Source organism: Desmodus rotundus, chromosome 6 (assembly GCF_022682495.2).
Source record: "Desmodus rotundus isolate HL8 chromosome 6, HLdesRot8A.1, whole genome shotgun sequence".
NCBI classification, from domain to species: domain Eukaryota; kingdom Metazoa; phylum Chordata; class Mammalia; order Chiroptera; family Phyllostomidae; genus Desmodus; species Desmodus rotundus.
In genome coordinates this window covers 43,800,161-43,823,413 of record NC_071392.1, presented here as the reverse complement: position 1 = coordinate 43,823,413, position 23,253 = coordinate 43,800,161, and the positions used below count along the sequence as shown (strand labels likewise).

The following is a 23,253-nucleotide window of genomic DNA, read 5'->3' as shown; positions in this document are numbered from 1 at the left end:
TAGATAAAGACACTACAAAGAAAGAAAATTATAGGACAATATCCCTGATGAACATAGATGCTAAAATCCTCAACAAAATATTAGCGAACCGGATCCAGCAGTACATTAAAAAGATCATACACCATGATCAAATGGGATTCATTCTGGGGATGGAAGGTTGATACAATATCTGCAAATCCATAAACGTGACATACCACATACCACGTGACCATATCAATAGATGCAGAAGAAGCGTTTGATAAAATCCAGCACCCATTTATGATTAAAAACTCAGCAAAGTGGGAATAGAGGAGACATACCTCAATGTAACAAGGGTCATATAAGACACACCCACAGCCAACAGCATACTCAATGGGCAAAAACTACAAGTGTTTCCCTTAAGATTGGGAACAAGACAAGGATGTTTTCTATCATCTCTCTTATTTAATATAGTACTGGAAGTCCTAGCCTTAAGCAATCAGACCAAAAAAAAAAAAAAAATCAAAAGCATCCAAATTGGAAGGAAGAAGTAAAACTGTCATTATGTGGAGATGACATGATACTGTATATAGAGAACCCTAAAGATTCGAGTAGAAAACTACTGGAACTGATAAATGAATTTAGTAAAGTAGCAAGATACAAAATAAATATCCAGAAATCAGTTGTGTTTTTATACACCAACAATGAACTATCAGAAAGGGAGACTAAGGAAACAACCCATTCACAATTGCTTCAAAAAGAATAAAATACCTATGAGTAAGTTGAATGAAGGATGTAAAAGATCTGTACTCAGAAAATTATAAGACACTGAAGAAAGAAATTGAGCCCTGGCTGGTGTGACTCAGTGGATTGAGTTCCAATCTGTGAACTCCAGGGTCGCCAATTTGATTCCCTGTCAGGGCACATGCCTGAGTTGTAGGCCAGGTCCCCAGTATGGGGCTCGTGAGAGGCAACCACAAATTGATGTTTCTCTCCCTCTCTTTCTCCCTCCCTTCCCCTCTCTCTAAAAATAAATAAACAAAATCTTTAAAAAAAAAAAAAAAAAGAAATTGAAGAAGATGCAAATAAGTGGAAGTATATTGTGTTAATGGATAGGAAGAATTAACATCATTAAAATGTCCACACTACCCAAAGCTATCTATAGATTCAAAGCCATTCCTATCAAACTACCAATGGTGTATTTCACAGAATTAGAACCACAAATTTATATGGAACTACAAAAGACCTCAGATAGCCATGGCAACCTTAAGAAAGAAGAATAAAGTTGGAGGAATTACACTACCTGATACCAAACTATACCACAAGGCCATAATAATCAAAACAGTATGGTACTGGCATAAATACAGACATGGAGAGCCCAGAAATAAATCCACACCTTTATTATCAATTAATATTTGACAAAGGAGGCAGAAACATACATTGGGGTAAAGGTAGTCTATTCAGTAAATGGTGTTGGGAAAATTGGATAGATACATGCAAAAAAATGAAACTAGAATACCTTATTACACAATACACAAGAATAAATTCAAAAGCGGATTAAAAACTTAAATATTAGACTCAACCATAAAAGTCGTAGAAGAAAGACAGTAAAATCTCAGACATTTCTCATAGCAATTGTTTTTTTTTTTTTCTTCCTTATATATCTCCTGGACAAGGAAAACAAAATAAAAACATAAACAAATGGGACTACATCAAACTAAAAAGATTTTACACAGCAAAGCAAACCATCAACAAAATAAAAAGACAATCCATGGAATGGGAGAATATATTTGCCAATGATACATCTGATAAAGGGTTAATACCCAAAATTTATAAAGAAGTTATACAACTCAGTACCAGGAGGACAAACAATCCAATTAAAAATCGAGCAAAGGACCTGAATAGACATGGAGGACATACAGTTGGCCATTAGACATATGGAAAGATGCTCACTGTCACTAATCATCAGAGAAATCCAAATTAAAATTACAGTGAGATATCACCTCACGCCTGTCAGGATGGCTGTCATCAATAATCAACAAACAACAAGTGTTGGCGAGGAGTGGAGAGGTGAACCCTCGTGCACTGTTGAAAGCAGTATGGAGTTACCTCACAAAATTAACAAATAGAACTGCCTTATGACCTAGTGATTCCACTTCTGGGAATATGTCTGAAGAAACCCAAGTAACTAATTTGGAAGAATATATACACCATTATTTATAATAGTCAAGATTTGGAAGCAGCTCAGGTGTCCGTTAGTAGATGATGGGGTAAAAAATATGTGGTACATTTACACAATGGAGTACTACTCAGCCCTAAAAAATAAATCAGGAAATCTTAGTTTTTGCAACAGTGTGGATGGATCTGGAGAGCATTATGCTAAGTGAAATAAGCCAGTCAGAGAAAGACACATAGCAAAGAATTTCACTCGTGTGGAACCTAATAAAGTAAACTAACAAAATAGAAACAGACCCATAGAGAACACACTGACAGCTGTCAGAGAGTATGGGGGTTGTGGGAATGGGTGAAAAATGGGAAAGGATTAAGTAAAACAACAGCGACAACAAAAAAGACTCACAGGTATAGATAACAGTATGGTGATTATCAGAGGTAAGGGGGGAGTGGAGGAAGATTAGAAGAGGAGAAGGGGGAATAAATGGTGATGGTCGGAGACTTGACTTGCAGTGGTAAACACACAATACTATGTACAAATGATGTATTATAGAATTGTACACCTGAAACCTATATAATTATATTAACCAATGTCACTACAGTGAATGCAGTAAAAAATAAAATGTGAAAATGCCTCACAAATATTCTTGCACAAAATTAAAAAAAATAAAAAGATAATTAATGTCTATAATAAGGTTTAAATATTATGTCTGCAGTTAACTCTGTGGTTTTATTACTGGGTCATTTCCATATCTTAATATCCATTTATCTGTCAGATTGGTTGATTGAAAAAGATTGAGATTCTCTGTTCACGGTACCCAGTAAGCTTTCTTTGCTACTTTTTTAGTGTAAATTAACTTGAATGTCATAATTTAGCATTAAAAGTTATATAACATGACCTAACATAAAAGAGATTATAAACCTGTATTTCCGGACTGTCAGAATGAAAGAAATTGGAAAAGCTTTAGAAATAATCTTTATTCATAAAATCATTTGTTGATTTATTACTTTTTGTTTTTTATACTCATGTGAAGTTTGCGTGTCTTCAAGTGCATTTCGTCAGATGTCTGATTCAGAAATCTATCTCATCATGCTGTAGAAACTGTTTTAAAAATAGGCGTGAGCCACTTTGTGTCACAGAAATGTTGTTGACACAGTGGAAAAGGTATTATAGGAGTTTGCAAGGCAAACTTTACCATTACTAATGAAAGGTGTTTTTCTGTTTTTAAAACAAAAGTGACTGAATTTTTATTTCTATAAATCCAAATAAATATAATTGAAGTGTTTAGAACATTTTATATAGTTAGTGTAGTTGATTTTTGAAGTTTCTTTCTAAGTGCAGTTGGTATAAATCAAAGTATATAAAAAATTACCTTTCAGATCATTTTATTTGAAGCAGGCATTTTCCTCACTTTCATTGACAATTTAAAAAAATAATTACTATTTACATGTGACCACTTAAGTATTCTCCAAATATATTAAATATCATATACATTTTTTTAAAAAGATTTAATTTATTCTTTAGAGAGGGGAAGGGAGGGAGAAAGAGAGGGAGAGAAACATCAGTGTATGGTTGCCTCTCCCGAGTCCCCTGCTGGGGACCTGGCCGAAACCCAGGCATGTGCCCTGATTGGGAACCAAACCAGCGATGCTTTGGTTCGCAGGCTGGTGCTCAACCACTGAGCCCCACCAGACAGGGCAAATATCATATACTTTTAATTGATTGGGTTAATAAAATATCCTTTCACATTTTGTATATGAAATGCATCATTTTTGCACTTCTGAGGGATTAAGAGAGAGGATCTTTATCTTGGTAGATAATCTGGAATAACCCTAAAAATTGGGTAAAGTGAAAAGGCAGTAAAGTGAAAAGTTAATATTGTCATAATTTTTGCATCATGTTTTGTAGTTTGCATTTGGCGAGGCATGGGGGCCAGGAGTAGGGAGAGAGGGAAAGTTATAACCAGTTTGGAAAACATACACGATTGTCTTGACAAACAAATACAAGGATGGGCAAAGGTAGGTTTACTGTTGTGAGTATACAAAATACAGAGTTTGTTCTTGTATTACTACTTATTAATTTTTATTTTTCCAAACAACGCTAAACGTACTGTTGCCCACTCTGTATAATGGAGGTGAAATATTGTATTGAATAGTCTCCTAGCAGAGTCAATGGAGAAAAACCTCTAGGATGAAATATGGATAAAGGTAAATGAATCACTGCCAGAACTCTCCAGGACAGAAAAACCAAAATGGGAGATTAAAGTGAGTAAGAGAAAGCTTCCTCAAAAAACTGTGATGAGAGATATGGAGGTAGCCATACCTGACTAAGAAACTTCAGCAGAGGTGACCTTTGAAATCTAAATAATCCATGTGTATGTAGTTGAGAATTGACATTGTGATTTTATGATAATTAGCTAGCTATTTTTATTTTAAAGGTCAACAAAAACTGATTGCATGTATTCCTTCTCTAAACTGTTTGCCATGTTTAAAACATATAAATACTTGCCAGTTCCTGGATTGCAGTATTTAAAAAAATAAAACAATAATAAAAATAATTATAATTGAACATTCATTGTATGTACTAGACTGTGGTAGCATTTATGTATATTATATTATCAGTCACAAAACTTCTAAGGATATTAAACAAAAACATAACAGAAGGGTATTAACATAATGGTGTTAAACAAAAATTTTAACTTCTGCCCTGGCTGGTGTGGCTCAGTAGACTGAGTCCTGGCCTGTGAACCAAAGGGTTGCAGGTTCGATTCCCAGTCAGGATATATGCCTGGGTTGCAGGCCAGGTCCCTTCCCCTCTCTCTAAAAGTAAATAAATAAAATCTTTAAAATTTTTTTTAACTTCCAAGTTGAAATTATTTTTATAAGAAAGGGTTTATTAGGCAATTGGTAGCAAAAAAAAAAAAGAAAGAAAGAAAAAGACAACAAAGAAGATTGGTTTGGGGCATGGGGTCTAAACCACCACCAGCATGGCTAGGGAGGAAAGACAGCATGTCTTGTCAGTCGTTCTGGAGTTTTGCAGGGGTTTTTTATACATCAAGCAGGGGAAAGAAAGATGTAAGCCATTTGAAAGGATTTACTACTTTAGTTATGGACAAAGAGGATAGGAGAAGTTGAAATGGGGCTAGTTCTAGGATAGATGCAGCCAGAATCTGCAAGGAAGATGTATCCACTTTTGTGAATTAACTGTGGGCAGCAGATTGGAAGGTTCATGTGTAAATAAGAAATGGAGACTTCTGGGTTTCTATGGTTCCTGGCTTTTCTCTTTTGGATAATTGCGGAAATAGCCACCTGGAAAATAATTCTAAATTCCAACAGAAATGCAGAAATGTGAGCAGTCTTTTGTCATAGCTGATCTACAGCTATTAACCGACTGTTACGTCACTTTCTTATTGTTCAGCAGCTGTTAAATTTAACTTAGAACAGCTCAGATTTTTTTCCTTGATAAGAGATGGATAGGTACAGTTATCTCTATTGTGCAAGTGAAAGCAACTGATGTCCAATAGATTAAGTAACTCCTTCAATATTACCTATTAGATAGAGGAAGACAGTATTTGAACCCAGGTCTTTGGACTCTGCTCCTCCTATGAGAAATGCTAGGGCATTTTTTCAGGAATTTCAAGACATGATTTGCTTGAATTTGATCAGTTAAGGATGGCATCAGTATCTTAGGAAAGGTAATAAAATAATTGATATATAACACTATAAAACATACATTAAGTAAATTCCGCCTTCAATTTTACAGGTTGATCATTCTAACATTTGAACTTGCTGATCACAATTATTATATTTGAATCTTGATATGCGCCCAAGAGTGATAAAGAAACATCTGGTATTATGTTGAGTCTGGTCAAATTGTACAGTGGTAGAATCTCTCCATTTGTAGATCTGCATGTGCTAGGATCAGCTCAGCAGGGTGCTTTACTTCCAGGATTTCCCTGAGCTTCTGGTAGCTTTGAGTGATCCTGGTTTGTAATGAGTTCTGGGGAAAGTACCTATGTTTGAACCTTAAGCTCATCCTTAATAACACACCAGAGGGATCCTTAATAATAACTTCTATCCAGCCTGGTGATTCAACTAGAAAAGTGTTACTGGAATCAGTCTGGAATTCTCTCTAGGAATTATTTCTTCTCTAAAAACTGTTTAGACAAACAAAAAAGATGCTTGTGAAATGGTCTGTGGTAAATTTCTAAATATTAGCAATCTGTGATATCTGGGAAGTCCATATTAATTTTCCTATGTAATGAACTCTAATGTTGGCTGTATTTAACATAAATTAATTAGATTTCTCTGGTTATTTAATTTTAGTTCAATTTTGTGTTTACTATCAGGGAAAATGAAATGTGATTATAAATTTTGGCATCTCTATCAAGCCGTCCTTTAGCAACAATAGTTGACACCAGTTCCTAGACAGAAACTGCAGCAAAACTCATCTGTTGCTGAATGAATTCCTATCATATATGAATTTATAAATGAAAAACTTCCAGTATAATCTAGGAAATTCTGAAATTTATATAAAGAGCTAATTAAAAAAAGATTCAGCTATTTTGTAAGAAAATTCAAGTGTTATATTCACATTGAAAGATCCTTCTTTTATTATGGCAACTGATTTTGTTTACTTAAGAGAACCTGTTGCTAAAATAGTAATGAGGAAGAGTGTAATGTAAGTGTAGTCATACACCCTTTGCTCTACAAGTAACCAGAGTGCTAGATATGCATGTTGCTCAGTTTCCTTTTGGAAGGTGGAAGTAAAGTCATTAGCATGTTTTTCTCTCTTGCGCAGCTTAAAATGACGAATGTGTGATTTCAGTGGAATAAATGGCGTCCAAAGTCACTGATGCTATAGTCTGGTATCAAAAAAAGGTAAGTTGATAATCAAAGCTTTTAACCTCTTAAATGTTTTTATTCTAAAAATGCTTTCTGTGTGTATGTAAATACTGTGGATTTATGTCAATTACCTATAATAATGACAAATAGATTTCAGGATCTTTTGAATGGAAAGGGGAATATTTTTCCTTGTGCCAATTTTACTTCTAAGTAAATTAGAGAGATGATGCCTAAAAACATTTTTTCTCCATTTTGAAATCCACATTTTCAAAGTTGTTAGAGTAATTATTTCCAGTCATAATGTAAACCAAATTTCCAAGATTATGAATATAATTAGCATTTTATAAAGGCATTAAATGTTTTCTTGTACTTCTTTTAAAAGAAAGCTAGGTTAGTAGAGCTGTTATAATTTTATAACTATTTTATTTCAAGAGATAGAATAGTTTTAATCTGTTTCTTATAAATTACAATTCAACAGCTGAATCTTTATAGTAAAATTAGCCTTTGGAGATTGTATTCTTCAAACTGTAGTATTAAAATGTTTATTTTGATGTTGTAGTATTATTGTCATAACTACTTAACTACCTGCGTCATCCTATACATTTCAAAATATGCTTTACCAATGTAATATTCTCTTTATAAAATTCAAGAGAATAAATGCCTTTTTACAAAAAAATACAGTGTACTGTTAACTCCTGAAGAGTGTTGTTTATACTTTTTAAAATGTATATTGTTAAATGTAGTATCTTAGACTTTTGGTGTATGTAGTGAATTATATTTTTTTCACATTTTTAAAACACTTTTGATTCTTATTTTTCAGGTCCCTATTAACCAAATAATATATTTAAAGCTTTTCCTATCCGTGGGAAGATCAAACAATTTTAAAATTTAGTTAAATTGGCCCTGGCTTGGTGGCTCGATTTGGAGCATCATCCTGTGCACCAAAAGATTGTGGGTTCAATTGTGGTCAGGGCACATATACCTAGTTGCAGGTGTGATCCTCTGTTGGAGCGTGTGCAGGAGGCAAAGAATCAGTATTTCACACTTCGATGTTTCTCTCTCTTTCTCTCCCCCCAAAACTCGCTCCCTCCCTCCATTCCTCTCTCTCTAAAATCAGTAAATATATCCTTGGTGAGGATTAAAAATAAAAATAAAATAAAATTTAGTCGAATTGGAAGTAAGTGGTAATTAGAACACTTTAAAGATTAGTCACACCTAAGGATATTGTCTATCTTAAATGTGTTATTTCTTTTCTGGGTAGAACATATCACAGATATACAACATCACATTGTATTTATTTATTTAGTATTTTATTTTCAAATAAAATACTAAATTGGAAGTACTAAATGGAAGTGTTGATCATACTATTAATTCAAAAATAAAACAATAAAATAAAAACAAATTTTTAAAAATTTGTTATATAGGTCTTTGAAAACTTTTGATGTTTTCTTATGAGAGTTAGTAATGTTTGTTAAACATTTTATCTCTTTGGCTTTTTATGTTAAACATTGAAAACTTCACTGAAGATCATTTGTAGAATGTGCTAGATTGACTGACTTTTCTTGGGATCTAGAGGTTGGAATATAACATATACATTCAGTTATCACAGTGACACTGTTCTTATATGAGAGTCATTTACTCAGCAGCTTTGTATGTGTACAACCAAAATATTCTTCAGAGCAAATGCAACAGACGTCACAATTTAAATCTAGAAAATGTAATCACACATTTTATATTAGAGAGTCCCCAGAATCATTAACCAGATTTGATTCCTGTATATATTTGTTGCTTTAAAATTTAATTTTCTTGAAGAAATATATGTGACTACTTTGAAAGATTAATTAGTGTTTCAAGACCTATTGAGGGAGGGAGCAGTCCTTAGTAGTTTCTCTCCCTGTCCTTACCTAGTCTCTTGAGTTTTGCTCCCCAGGGACAATCATTTTAAATTCTTTATAGCTTAGTGGTTCTCAAACCAAAGTTTTACTTCTGGACACTAGTAGGGAGTTGGGGAGGGTGTGTTGAAAATGTAGAGTGTGAAATTTTGGTTTTCATAATTACTTTTGGGGTAATACTGACATTTGTGGGTAGGAATCAGATACTAAATGTCATGTAATACGGTAAACTAGAGGTTGGCAAACTTTTCCTGTAAAGGGCCAGATAGTTTAGGCTTTGAAGGCCGTAAGTCTCTGTGGCAACTACTCACTGATGTCATAGTACAAAAACAGCTGTAGACAATATGTAAATGAATGAAATGAATGAGCATGGCTGTGTTTCAATAAAACAGTTTACAAAAACGTTCAACAGGCTACATTTGTCCTATAGGCCTCATTGTGCTGACCCGTGCTTTAAGACAGCCCCATGAAACAAAGGATTATTACCCTACTCAAAATGCAATAGGGCCCGGTTAAATAACACTATTTGAGTTTTTTAATACTATTTTCTTTATGTTTTTAAACACATCTACCTTGCCTTGACTATTTTATTGTAGATGTTATTTGTTGATTTACGACTGCATGATAAATGTCTTTATGTCTTTATCAACTTAACTTTTTTATGAGCTCCCCTCAATCGCCCTCCCTACCCCACCCTCTCTGTGACTACAAATTTTGATTAAATCATATTCAGGGCTTATGTTTGCATACGTGTCATTTAGAACTGTGTCATAGTCTCAGTATCATGTACTGTGATAATATTTTCTGTCTGTGCAACTTTTTCCCCTTTTGCTTGGTTTTTCTAATTCTCCAAAGTCTCTGTTGGAGCTGTAAATTTCCTTTTGTTTCAATGAGTTACGTTCAGGTATTGTATCAGTTTTTTGTTTTTTTGTTTTTTTCTTTCTTGGAAATGGCCCTGTTAGAACTCTCCTCTATTCTGGATGAATTGTTCTGAAGTCATGCCTCTAATTTGCCATCTTGATATTCTTTTTATCATCAGATAAAAAGGATATTCTTTTTATTGTAATTTGCTCTTATACAGATTTGTTTTTCTTTTAAGTGTATGTTTACAAAAAAAGTCTTTTAAGAGCTGTTAAAGAGCTGTTAAAAGTCTTTTAAGAGCTTTTTCTCCACTGTGTTTCAGTGGAGAAAAAGAAAGCTTAAGTACCAAAACTGATACTTGCTGATTATTTGACCATGGGCAAATAATTTCATTTCTGTGAGTCTCACTAGTCATATCTCTACATTAACTAGATAATGTCCCCAGGACTTCTTCTCCCTCTCCTTACCCAATCTCAGCCTCTTTTCAATCATACATCCCTTTGAAATTGTGATGAAATTTTAGAAAAATTTCCAGAAAAATGTACACATATACGAATTTCACATCTGATTTGAATTCCAGATGAAGAAGTCCTGATTAGATGATTTTAAAAGTTTTAACATTATAGCATTCTTTGATTTTATTAGTATCCTCCAGGAGTATCCAGCGTATACTAACAAATATTGCTGTAGATAAAAATCAAGACATGTTCACATTGATTTTCTTGAATATTTGTTTGCTTGGTTGTAACTCACTTTATTTTTTTTTATTTTTTTTATTTAATTTTTATTGTTATTCAATTACAGTTGTATTACTTTTCTCCCCACCCCTCCACCCTACCCCAGCTGAACCCACCTCCCTCCCCCACCTCCACCCTCCCCCTTGATTTTGTCCATGTGTCCTTTATAGTAGTTCCTGTAATCCCCTCTTCCCACTGTCCCCACCCCACTCCCCCCTGGCTATTGTTAGATTGTTCTTAACTTCAATGTCTCTGGTTATATTTTGTTTGCTTTTTTCTTCTATTGATTATGTTCCAGTTAAAGGTGAGATCATATGGTATTTTTCCTTCACCGCCTGGCTTATTTCACTTAGCATAACGCTCTCCACTTTAGAGTCATCTTTCCCACTTGAAAGCGGTAGCATTTTCATCTTTTTGTTTTGAGTACTGAGCACTAGCTAGCCCAGATACCATTACTTAATTTGTGGACTGTTGTAAACTTGAGTTCTAATATCAGATGTGAAATTTGTAGGAGAAAATAAATAAAACCAAATTGTTTTAAAGTATTAAAATATGTGTAGAAGATCTAATTAAATATCAGATACCTTTTAATAAATTATTCTCTACATGGCTTATTTTGAGATTTTTTGAAGTCCTTTAATATCTGATTTTAAATTTCATTTTGTACTTATAGACATTCATAGTCATAAATAATTTGTTTTTTGTCATAAATAATTTGAATGTTCTTTTTTTTAAATATATTTATTGATTATGCTATTACAGTTGTCCCATTTCCCCCTCCACTCCACTCCATCCTGCCCACCCCCCTCCCTCCCACATTCCCCCCCCATAGTTCATGTCCATGGGTCATACTTGTAAGTTCTTTGGCTTCTACATTTCCTACACTATTTTTACCCTCCCCCTGTCTATTTTCCACCTATCATCTATGCTACTTATTCTCCGTACCTTTATCCCCCTCTCGCCCTCCCACTCCCTTATTGACAACCCTCATGTTCTAGTTGTTTGCCTAGTTTGCTCTCGTTTTTGTTTTATGTGTGGTCGTTAATAACTGTGAGTTTGCTGTCATTTTTACTGTTCCTATTTTTGATCTTCTTTTTCTTAGGTAACTCCCTTTAACATTTCATATAATAAGGGCTTGGTGATGATGAGCTTCTTTAACTTGACCTTATCTGAGAAGCACTTTATTTTCCCTTCCATCCTAAATGATAGCTTTGCTGGATACAGTAATCTTGGATGTAGGTCCTTGCGTTTAATTTTGGGTAATGTAATTATGATGTGCCTTGGTGTGTTCCTCCTTGGGTCCAGCTTCTTTGGGACTCTCTGAGCTTCCTGGACTTCCCAGAAGTCTATTTCCTTTGCCAGATTAGGGAAGTTCTCCTTCATTATTTGTTCAAATAAGTTTTCAATTTTTTGTTCTTCCTCTTCTCCTTCTGGCACCCCTGTAATTCGGATGTTGGAACGTTTCAAGGTGTCCTGGAGGTTCCTAAGCCTCTCCTCATTTTTCCAAGTTCTTGTTTCTTCATTCTTTTCTGGTTGGATGTTTGTTTCTTCCTTCTGGTCCATACCATTGATTTGAGTTCCAGTTTCCTTCTCATCACTATTGGTTCCCTGTACATTTTCCTTTGTTTCTCTTAGCATAGGCTTCATTTTTTCATCTGTTTTTCGAACAGATTCAACCAAGTCTGTGAGCATATTGATAACCAGTGCTTTGAACTGTGCATCCGATAGGTTGGCTATCTCTTCCTCGCTTAGTTGTATTTTTTCTGGAGCTTTGAAGTGTTCTGTCATTTGGGCCATTTTTTTTTTGTTTGTCTTGGCACGTCTGTTACTTTAAGGGGCGGAGCCTTAGGTGTTCACTGGGGCGGGGTAATGCTGGTAGCTGCGCTGTGACATTGTACGTGGGGGAGGGGCCGAGTGGGAGCAATGGCGCCCGCCTCACTCTCCTCCGGATTTCAATCTTTCACTCTGATACCCACAATCAAACTGGGCCACTCTGGTGCTGGTTCCCGAGTAAGTGGGCCTGTGCACACTCTAGGCCGCTGTGGGTCTCTCCAACAACCTCTCCTGTGAGGCTGGGAGTCTCTCCTGCTGCCGCCCAACCCCCAGGGGCGCTTTCAATCAGAGGTTTGAGGCTTTATTTCCCTGAGCTGGAGCCCTGGGTTGCATGGTCTGCTTCGTTGCCCGCCGTTCATCCGGTTTATCTGTGGGCGAATGTGGTGCCGCAGGGTGCTACCCGCCACTCTGCCTGCCCCACTCTCCACCACTCTGAGTCCGGCTCTCTGGGTTTATCTGTGCAAATGTGGGGCAGCAGGGTCTGCTAGTGCTCGGACTGCCTGCGCCATTTGTCCCACACTCCGCCAGTCTCAGTCCCGCCACAGCCACGCGAGTCCTCTCCACCCCAGTGCCCGTCTCCGCCCCTCCTACCAGTCTGTATGAATGTTTATTTTCTATTTCCTTGGTGTCGGTCCCCCTTGCTGTTCGATTCTCTGTCAGCTCTGGTTGTGCGAGGAGGCGCAGTGTGTCTACCTATGCCGCCATCTTGGTTCCTCTCTCTGAATGTTCTTATTGAAACAAATATTTAGTCATTAATTCAGAGGAACAATTTTTTTTTTAAGATTTTATTTATAGACAGAGGGAAAGGGAGGGAGAAAGAGAGGGAGAGAAACATCAATGTGTGATTGCCTCTCACGCACCCTGCACCAGGGAACCTGGCCTTCATCCCAAGCATGGACCCTCACTGGGAATTGAACCAGTGACCCTTTGGTTCGAAGGCTGGTGCTCTATCCACTGAGCCACACCAGCCAGAGCTCAGAGGAACAATTTAATGCCCTAAGAATAGTGACAGGAGAAAATCATAGTTTTGGTTATTACTGGGCTGTTGAATGCTTTTTTTTTATTTTAAATAACACAGTACTCGGCTGTGATCTTTCTAGTTTTTTGTTCCTGAGAAGAGAGCATTTTTTATCTTGTGGAAGGCATCCTAAATAGGGGCCTGAAGTCATAGGTTCAAAGATAATTGACACACTAAGTATTCCTTTAAAAAAAAATAATGACCCCTAGGATTCTGTTGTAAATATATGCAGGTCTGATTATGAAAGAATGAGGTGGTATCTTCAGAAGAATATATTATAAAAGGATGGCACAGAAATAATCCCCAAATTTTAAAGGAAAGAAAAACACTAGCAACACTGTATGGAGATAGTAAAATAGTGAATTTATTATGTAGAGTTGAGGAGGAACTGTATGACTTAGATCTTGGTCATTGCCTTTATGGAGTCGATAGCCAGCAAGAAAGCTTGAATAAATGTTTAATGGCTTCTAAATATGAGCCAACAGTGGGATATATTTAGTAATATAAATGAGAAGCTAGCCTAAGTAACATGAACTTGACTGATAACTGCTGTCAACTATTAATAGAAACTTTAAAATCCCTCCCTTTTTAGTAAAATTTAGTTTTGTATATCTGCATGTGTGTTTGTGTGTATACTAAGTACATAAGTAGGGCATATAGGAGCAGCAACTTGCACAGATGGTTAAGAAGTATTAAATCTCAGCTTTCAAACTCCGAAAACTGTGTTGTTGTTTACTTTTAAGTTTTCTTTTTTTTGCAAGTAAGACAGACTGTCTTTAGCAAAACAGGGACATTTTTTGGTTTTTGAACTAAACCATGTGAAGTAGTGAAGCTTATCTCAGAATTAATGGAACTCCATCACCAGAGCACATTCAAGAGCACCATCTTGAGGACTCAGCCTCTTTTTCCTTCCCTGCTTTTGTAGAGTAGGTATATTTCTTCCTATCACAGAAAACTTTCTCCAAGTTGGGGAAAAATGCCCCGAGGCACCTCCAGACTTTTATTCTTTTAGGTCTGTAAGAAGAAAAGATGTACAGTGGAGAGGAATGGAGTAAAGAGAGTTTCTCACGCAAAACTATTCCCAGCCTTTTTCCCTGTTGGAAGAACTACTTTGTGACAGAATGTTATCCTCCACAGAGCCTTATGGTCAGGGAGTGTGTTGCTAACTTCTCAGAGGGGATGAGTCCAGATTAGGCTAAGCCAGTCATGGACTTCTAGTTTCCTTGCCAGTGACTGGCTCAGATAGGGCGCATATATTCCAACTCTGGCTAATGAAACATGAAGGCATCTGGGATAAGTCTTTCATCTCTTAAAAAGAGGCCCAACAACAATAACAGCAAAAGTTACATAACATTTATTATGTGCATTTTCTAAGAGGTTTATGTATATTAACTAATTTAACAAAGGTAAATGAATGAAATGAAATAGAGGATCTGTTCCCTGTCTCTAGACATTGGTAGGTGAGGCTCTGCTGCTTGAAGCTGTTACTGTAAATTTGCCCCCATGAGGGGAGCTTGCCAACAACCCAAGGATGGCAGAGTACAAAGATGGAAAAAACCTCATTTTTTTCAGGACATTTGGGACACAAAATTAATTAACAGGAAATATTTTACTTTGGGGCTTCTTACTGTTTGAGGTAATAAATCCCTGATTTTTTTTCAGTCACTTGTAGTTTTTTTCCCTTGAAGCTGAAAACATTCTCAGTGATACACAAGAAATTCTGATGGGATATAGTTTCACATACAGTCCTCTTCTGGTTGGTTATAGTAGTAGATAGAAAAGTAAAATCTACCAAAATAGAGATACTTAGCCTCCAACAAATGGGTTAATTACATTTTCTCTAAAATACAGGTTTTTTCTTGAGCCACATTCTCATATGAAACATTAAATCTTTAATGTAATTTTAAACTACTTTGCTTTATAGTATTGGTATGGTTGAAAGAGCATTTGTATTTGATTTTGTGACATATTCTAGCTTATATTATTGAACTGTTACTTAATCTCTTCAAGCTTTTTCTTCTTTAATAAACTGAGAATAATAATAATTCCCCTATGTGCTTCACAGGGTTGTGCAGAAGAAAATTAACTTTAAATATGATTTAAAGAAATTTTTAGAGTAGTTAAAGTGTTCAATAATTATGAAGTATCTCTTTAAAAGAATCTTAGTATTGTATCTTATGAATTAGAATATAATAGATGAGAAATTAGCATGTCTTTCAGTACTCAACAATTTCTTTAATGACCTTGTCTGTGCTGCACACACTCCTTTTTCCATGTGGCCAAAGAGGTGAGTATTAAGGCAAGACCAGAGATGGTACCTCATCTCCTTGGCCACAGTGATTTGTCCAGGTGTATCTGTTGACCTACTTGGTCCTTCTACAAACTTTTTTTTATTAGAGCTCATGGAAAAGACTCTTGCTTCTTTCATTGAGGACCTAAAAGGATAAAAGCCTATAAGCGTGTTACCACTACGTGGAGAAAGTTGTGGACAAGAGAGAATGAGACAGCATCAGAGTGGGTCAGGAATGGGGAGAAAAGAGACAACCACAAGTCAGTGTGGTACTGGGGTCTCTGGGTTCACTGCACCCTGAGATTACCTTCACTTGACCTTTGAGTTATTTAATCGCATTAACCAGTAAGTTCCTCTTTCTTGTTGAGGCTAGTTTGATTTGGATTTTACTTGTAAAAAAGAGCATCCTGCCCTGGCCAGGTGTAGGAGTAATTTCATGAGTAATTGATGATACATGTGTTGTACACAGGGTAAGCCTTCAGTAAATGGAAATTATTTCTGTTATTATTATTTCATAGTCCTTATATCAGGGAAATTGCTCTGGGGTTGATTTCATACATTCTGAAAATTTTCATGAGGCTGAAAAGATTCTTACTTATAAATGAAAAACCTAAAATGTCAGACTGCTAATATCCAACATTAGAACAGTGGGGATTTAGTTGATGTTGGTTGTCTCACAGCAAAATCATGATTAAGTATAATTCATAAACCTCAACTTTCTTTGCTTCAGTCAGTCACTGATCATGTTTTCTACCTCTTCCTTTTTAATGTCACTTACTTGTCAAAAATAGAACTGTTCTAGCAAAAATAGATTGGTTAGTTTCATTTCTGAAATACGTTCCTTTTCATTTAAGATTTTTCTCCCTATTTTGATCATGAAATTCTTAATTTTCCATCCTCACACTCTCCACTTTGGGTATCTCTAGCATAAATAATTTAAGTTTTAGTTTTGTTACAAGAAGGAAATAAACTACCAAGGTAGTTTGATTTTAGAAATCATCTAGTTCTTGTTAAACTTTTTGCTTTACGGATAAGAAACCTCATGCCTGTAGACCTAATACCTTGATCATAGTCATAAATTAGTGATAAAACCCAAACGTAGGTCTGCTTTCAGTACACTCTTTTTTTCTGTACTAAAGGTGTTTTAAAAAACACACCAAAAAATTTTATAAAACAAATTGAAATAAATCTGTGAGCATTGTGATAAATCATACATCATGGAAATATTTATAACCACAAAGATTTTACTATCATTTATTTGATTATTAAAGTCTTATTTGACAGTGACAGCAATTCAAAATATTAAATATCTAATGTACACACCACTAATATTTACTTTTACTTAAAAGTCAGTACATTAATACAAAGCAACATGACAACAAAGAAATTAAGGAGATTGCAAAGTGTTTCAACCTTACATAAAGTATTTCTAATATACACACTAAATTTTCCCAAAACTTAGATTCATGTGTCACCTTTCAAGACATTAAGGCAAGTATCAATAACCTGTGAAATGCTTGCCCATACATGGAAATGGAATTTCTAGAAATTTTTTTTACTCCTTCAAAAGAGTTTAGTTAAGTCCAGAGATAAGTAGGAGCCACAAAATGGAAGAGGAACAGAAAGAAAGAATTTTGCAAAGGGAAGAGGAAGAACATGGTTATTTGTGCCCAGGGAGTGAGAATGGGAAATGGAGACCACTTCCTTTCAAATTTCTTTTCTCAAAGTTTTAAAAAAGACACACAAAAAAACCCTGTTATAAATTCATTTGTTTAATTCGAGAGTTGTTTTTTAAAAATGGTCCCCAACCTTTTTGGCACCAGGGACTGTTTTCTGGACAACAATTTTTCCACGGACTGGGGGCAGGATGGTTTTGGGATGATTCAAGCACATTACATTTACTGTGAACTTTATTTCTATTATTATTACATTGTAATATATAATGAAATAATTATACAACTCACCATAGTGCAGAGCCCTGCACTATGGAGCCCTGAGTTTGTTTTCCTGTAACTAGATGGTCCCATCTGGGGGTGATGGGAGACAGTGAAAGCCGAAGTGTGTTGCTTATGCTTATGTCCAGTCTACTCTATAATCTCATTTTGGTTGCTGTCCCTGCAGAAAACCCTGCTTCACAAAGATAGGATGTTGGAAATGGAAGCAAGCTTTTCCGTGTTTCTGTGGAAATCTCAGGATATTCCGCCTTGACTTTAATCTAGAACATGGAGATTTGAAGTTGTCTCAAACATAATTTTAAGGCCACTGTCATTTGCAGTCTCAAGCAGTTGATCCTCTTCTACCACGGACAACGTTGATTCCACCTGGCTTATTCACAAAAGGGTTTCAGATCCATTCCTTCCCAGTTCAGGGGTCTTTTGTGGTTCCGCAGTAATGCTCAAACTCTTTTGAAAGCTGAGATAGCTCAGCTGAGATAGCTGAGATAGAAAGCTGAGATCATGCACCAGCTGGGAGAAAGAAGGCCCTGGCTCAGTCTCTTTCAGAATCTCTGCTAATGTTTGAAAGATATCAAGAATCCCAATGTTCACTTGCCCCCGTAATTCCAGTTTGACTTTGAATGCAGCCACTTTATCTGTCAACTTGAACACAGTTGTTCTCCCGTGAGGTGACAGATTGAGTTCATTGAGCAGATTGAATATATCACACAGGTAAGCAAGTTTTGTGACCCATTCTGTGTTACTGAAATGTGCTGCTAGAGGTGACTGTTTTTCTAAAAGAAATCTCTGGAGTGGCTTTCGTAACTCAGAAACTCTGGCCAGTGATCTACCTATAGAAAGCCATCTCACTTCTGTGTATAAAAGAGAAGTGTGTGTTCTGCATCCATCTCATCACAGAGCCATGCAAAAGATGTGAGTTAAGGGCATGTACTTTAATGTGGTTGATAATTTTAATCACATCCTGCAAAACGTTAAGTTCAGGTGACATTTTTTAGCTAGCCGGCATTTCTCTGTGGATGACACAGTGCCTAGACTCATATTCAGAAGCAATCTCTTTGACCCATGTAGTGAAACCAGAAAGCCATTCGGTAATGGCAGCCACTCTGTCCGTGCACTTACCAATTCAGTTTTCCTGATAAGTGATCAAAGACTTGAATAGTTCTGCAGCTGTTGTATTGGTTTGCAACAAAACTGCATGTAAGTCCTAATGCACATCCTCCTGAAAAATATATTGCACAAAAACAAGCATCTTTACCTTGTTGTCAACATCGGTAGACTCAACAACCTGGATTGTGTACCATAGTGATTCATTAATCCTCTCTAACAATTGTGCCTCAGTATCCTCTGCTATTTCATCAGTTTGTCTAGTTATGGTGATAGCTGAAAGAGGAATATGTGTCACCTTTTGAACTGCAGCCTCTCCTAACAGTTCACAACAAATGTCCTTAGCAGCAGGCAGGATCAACTCTTCATCAATAGCGAAGTGCTTCCTAGCTTTAGCAATGTGGTTAGCCACTAAGAATGATGCTGTCAGTGCAGACACATTTGATGGAGTGGTGGCCTTCATCAAATAATTGCTTCTGTTCTTCATGTTCATGTTTTTTATCTTTTGAAAAACTCCAAAGGCTTATCTTTTAATGCAGGGTGCTTGGTCTCCATGTGGCGAAGCAGTTTTGAAGATTTCATGGCTTTGTGGGATAGCTGGTCACCACATACTATACAAAGTGGGCTTGGAGAACGTAAATCACCTGTTGCAATGAACCCATAATTTAAGTAGGACTCTTGGTGTTTTCTTTTAAAGGCAGCTTTCTTTTTGTTGGCAGTCTTAGAGTCTTCTGCTGTCTCATAATTGGGTCTTTTCCCCTTTTCAAAGAAGCTCTCCAGCCCTGGCTGGTGTGGCTCAGTGGATTGAGTGCCAGTGTGTGAACCAAGGGAATGCTGGTTTAATTCCCAGTTAGGGCACATGTCTGGGTTGCTGGCTTGGTCCCCAGTAGGGGGTGTGCGAGAGGCAACCACACATTGATGTTTCTCTCCCTCTCTTTCTCCTTCCCTTCCCCTCTCTGTAAAAAGAAATTTAAAAAATCTTTTTTGAAGAAGAAGAAGCTCTCCAGTGACATTTGTTTTTTACTCATTTTGGCCAGGGTTAGCTTGTGGGATTACCAAAACTGACTGAGGCAAGTGTGTAGTGTGGGAAAGAGGCATAGATGGAAGTGGTAAATAAAATAATGGGTGGGTGACATGCAGACTAAAATAAGTGTCAGATTCTGACTAAAGCCTTCCACCAGATGCAGCTGTACGATTGAAGTACATCAACTCACTTCCCACTATAAAGCCTGCCACTAGATGCAGCTTAATTTGTTACTTGCCACTCACTGATAGGGTTTTGATATGAGTCTGAAAGCAGTTGAATTATGGTCTCTGTGCAGTCAAACCTCTCTGCTAATGATAATCTGTATTTGCAGCCACTCCTCAGTGCTAGCATCACTGCCTCAGCTCCACCTCAGACCATTAGGCTTTAGATTCTCATAAGGACCACGAAAGCTAGATCCCTCACGTGTGTAATTCACAGAGGATTCGCGCTCCTGTGAGAATCTAATGCCACTGCTCATGTGACAGATCAGAGCTTAGGCAGTAATGCGAGCGATGGGGAGAGCAGCTGTAAATACAGATGAAGGTTCGCTTGCACACCCACTGCTCACCTCCTGCTGTATGGCCTTGTTCCTAACAGGCCACGGACTGGTGTGTGGCCTGGGGATTGGGAACTCGTTTTTTAAGATGACTTCTAATGAGAGAATGTTTGGGGAGGTGTACACCTTTTAAAAAAGATATAATCAGTATTTATATATACAATGGTAGTGATGATGATGTTATAGTACCACCATGCTTTTAAATAGCATTTATTTTTAGAGTGTTTCCATATATATTTGCATGATTTAACTTATAATAATAAAATATATTAACTCAGTGATTATATCAAGATATTATAAGAAAGTTTTATAAGTTTTCTAGGACTTTTGTAACAAGTGACCACAAACTGGGTACCTTAAAACAACAAGATTTTATTTTTTTTCACCGTTCAGAAGGCCAGAAGTCTAACATCCAAGTATCAGCAGTATTGGTTCCCTCTGTAGAAAGGCTCTGAGGGAGAAACTGTCCCATGTGCCTCTGCAAGCTGAATACAGTCTTCAGCATTTCCTGCCTTGTATATGTGTCAGTACAATGTCTAACTCCATCTTCACATTGCCACCTTCACTTTGTTTCCGCATGCTCTTCTCATTATCAGGATACCTATCATTGAATTTAGGGTCCACCCTAAATCTAGGATCTCGTCCTGAGATCTTAACTAACTACATCTGCAAAGACCCTATTTTCAAATGAGGTAATATTCCAAGGTTCTGGGCAGACATGAATTTTTGTGGGACACTATTCAACCCATTGTAGGAGTATAACTAAAGAATATGATTGGTTTTAGTGGATTCCATGTGGAGATGTGTAACTTTTTATTTTCTTCTGTGTAGCTGTATCTAGACCACCAATATTGAACTGAGTAAAAGAGGACCAGGATCCTTAATATATTCTTCATTTCTTATAAGTTAAGATTGTTGATCACTTAGCTCCTCCTATATGAAATGTTAAGGAATAAGTTTGTGCCATATTAAGCACAATTTTCTGCTTCTTGTTCTTATTAAATACATAAGTGTTTGGGTTCTTTATTTAATCTAACTGTTATGAGGTTAATGTCTTAATCATAATGAATAACAATAACATTCTTTCCTTTTAAAAAAAGTGCATGTAGGTTGAACCACATATTTCTCACTGTTTTGGTCTTGGGGATCATCAAAGCTACTTTTTGATAAATTATTGACTGTATCAAAATACTGATTGTTTCTTTTAGGTCCAAACAATATTTTATATATATAAGTAAATATTTAATGGTATAAATATTAATCTATTATTTTAGACATTAAAATGGAACAGTTGAGTAGAAATATGAAGTTTTAAAACTTTAAACTCTTAATTGAATTAAATTTATGAGAATCTTTTTTTTCTGTTAATGGTATAGGCAGTTGAACAACCATGATCTCTTTAATACTGCAGCATTTTGTATTTGGGGCTAATTCTCTATAATGCTATAGACTGATTATGTGCTCGAGGACATATTTGGCTTTACTGAATGACCTTAGGTTAGCTGGTTTTATTTTTATTAAGCTGAGTTTCTTAATTATTCTGAGTCTTAGTTCCTTTATAATATTGAGATGAGAATCCTTTTAAGATTGCTCTGATGATTAAATGAGGTAATGGGTAAACACCAAGTATAGTGTTGCTGTACAGTAAGTGTTCAATAAATACTGCTAAACAACAGTTCTTTGCTTTCTTTTCCCTTTTGCTAAATATGGAATGTTCTAGTTAATAATATATTTGGATAATTAAAGGTTTTAGTTAATAGTTCTTTTAAATTGAACATTTCTATATCTGTTAAAGTAGAAAAACACCATTAGAAGTAGTCAAGTTTCTTTGGTATTTTTGAGCTTTTGTACTTGCATTTGATTGCTCTTTCCCTTATTTGTTTTACTTTCTAGCACAAATAGTGTTTTTCAGCATATATCATTTGAAGTATTTTTTTTTCATGGTAAGGATAGATGTCTTAGAAAGAAAACAAATGAAAAGTGGATAAATTAAATAAATACAGTGGATAGAATAAATAAATACAGACAGATAGTTTTTTAAGTTTAATACCACTTAATTTGACATGGTAATTTGGAGAATCCCTGAAAGAAGCTGTCAGCAAAATCAGTTCATTAAAGTACTTGAATTTCTACCCAAAGGAGAAATTTTCTTGAGATTTCCCTAACATACAGTGGCAAAAGTAGACTAAATTTTGGGTGGTGAGCACACAATATGATGTATTATACAGATAATGTGTTATGGAATTATACACGTGCAAGTTGTATAATGTTATTGACCAGTGTTACCCCAGTACATTAATTAAAAAAATAAATAAATAAAACCAGCTGGTAAATGGTTAAAAACAAAACAAAACAAAACCCTTATTTATTTATTTATTTATTTCCTTTTTTTTTTCTTTCTTTTTTTCTGAGGCTATCACTGAGGCTTCCTGTGCTAGAATCTAACTTCTTACCAAGAAATCAGAAATGTAGAGAGGGAACGGGAACCTTAGAATTTTGCCTGTCTAGTATCTTTATTTTTGCAGGGATGAAAACACTGAGAGACAAGGCAACTCAAAAAGGTCTTTTTCTTTTGCATTTTTTTTTAACCTAGTCTAGAAATCCAGTCAACTATATCCTGAGTTACAGAATTTCACTTACTGAGTGAGCACCTACATGTACGTAATTGAGATGGCAGATTTAACTCCCATGGGTAAAGAAAATGGAAAATAGAAAAAAATACCTTCCACTGTTCCTTAGCAATATCCTTTTGGGCTGCTACATAGTAATGTTTATAGATACCAAGTAAATATATCCTCAGTACTTCTGAGTATGAAAGTATTGGGGTCACAAAAACAATGTCAGAAAAGTTCTTTTCTGTTTTTAAGGTTTTTGAGACATCTTTCTGCAATGTTCAGATACTGTGAATACATAAATACTCAGATGCTTAGTATTTATTTTATTTCCTCTTTACAAGTTCAGTATTGGGTAATACAAAGTTTTCTCTTTTTTTTCTTTTTGTGGTG

General features: G+C 35.8%; 1 protein-coding gene across 5 annotated transcripts in view; it reads left to right on the top strand.

Annotated features, from left to right (window-relative positions):
• PHTF2 (putative homeodomain transcription factor 2) overlaps positions 1–23,253 on the top strand; it is a 130,405-nt gene that overhangs the window by 11,690 nt on the left and 95,462 nt on the right. For all 5 annotated transcript variants that reach the window (XM_045194006.3, XM_024558998.4, XM_045194011.2 and 2 more), the window contains exon 2: positions 6,932–7,011. In XM_045194006.3, the coding sequence (XP_045049941.2) occupies positions 6,967–7,011 (45 nt within the window). In that variant the 5' untranslated portion in view covers positions 6,932–6,966. The remainder of the gene's footprint in view (positions 1–6,931; positions 7,012–23,253) is intronic.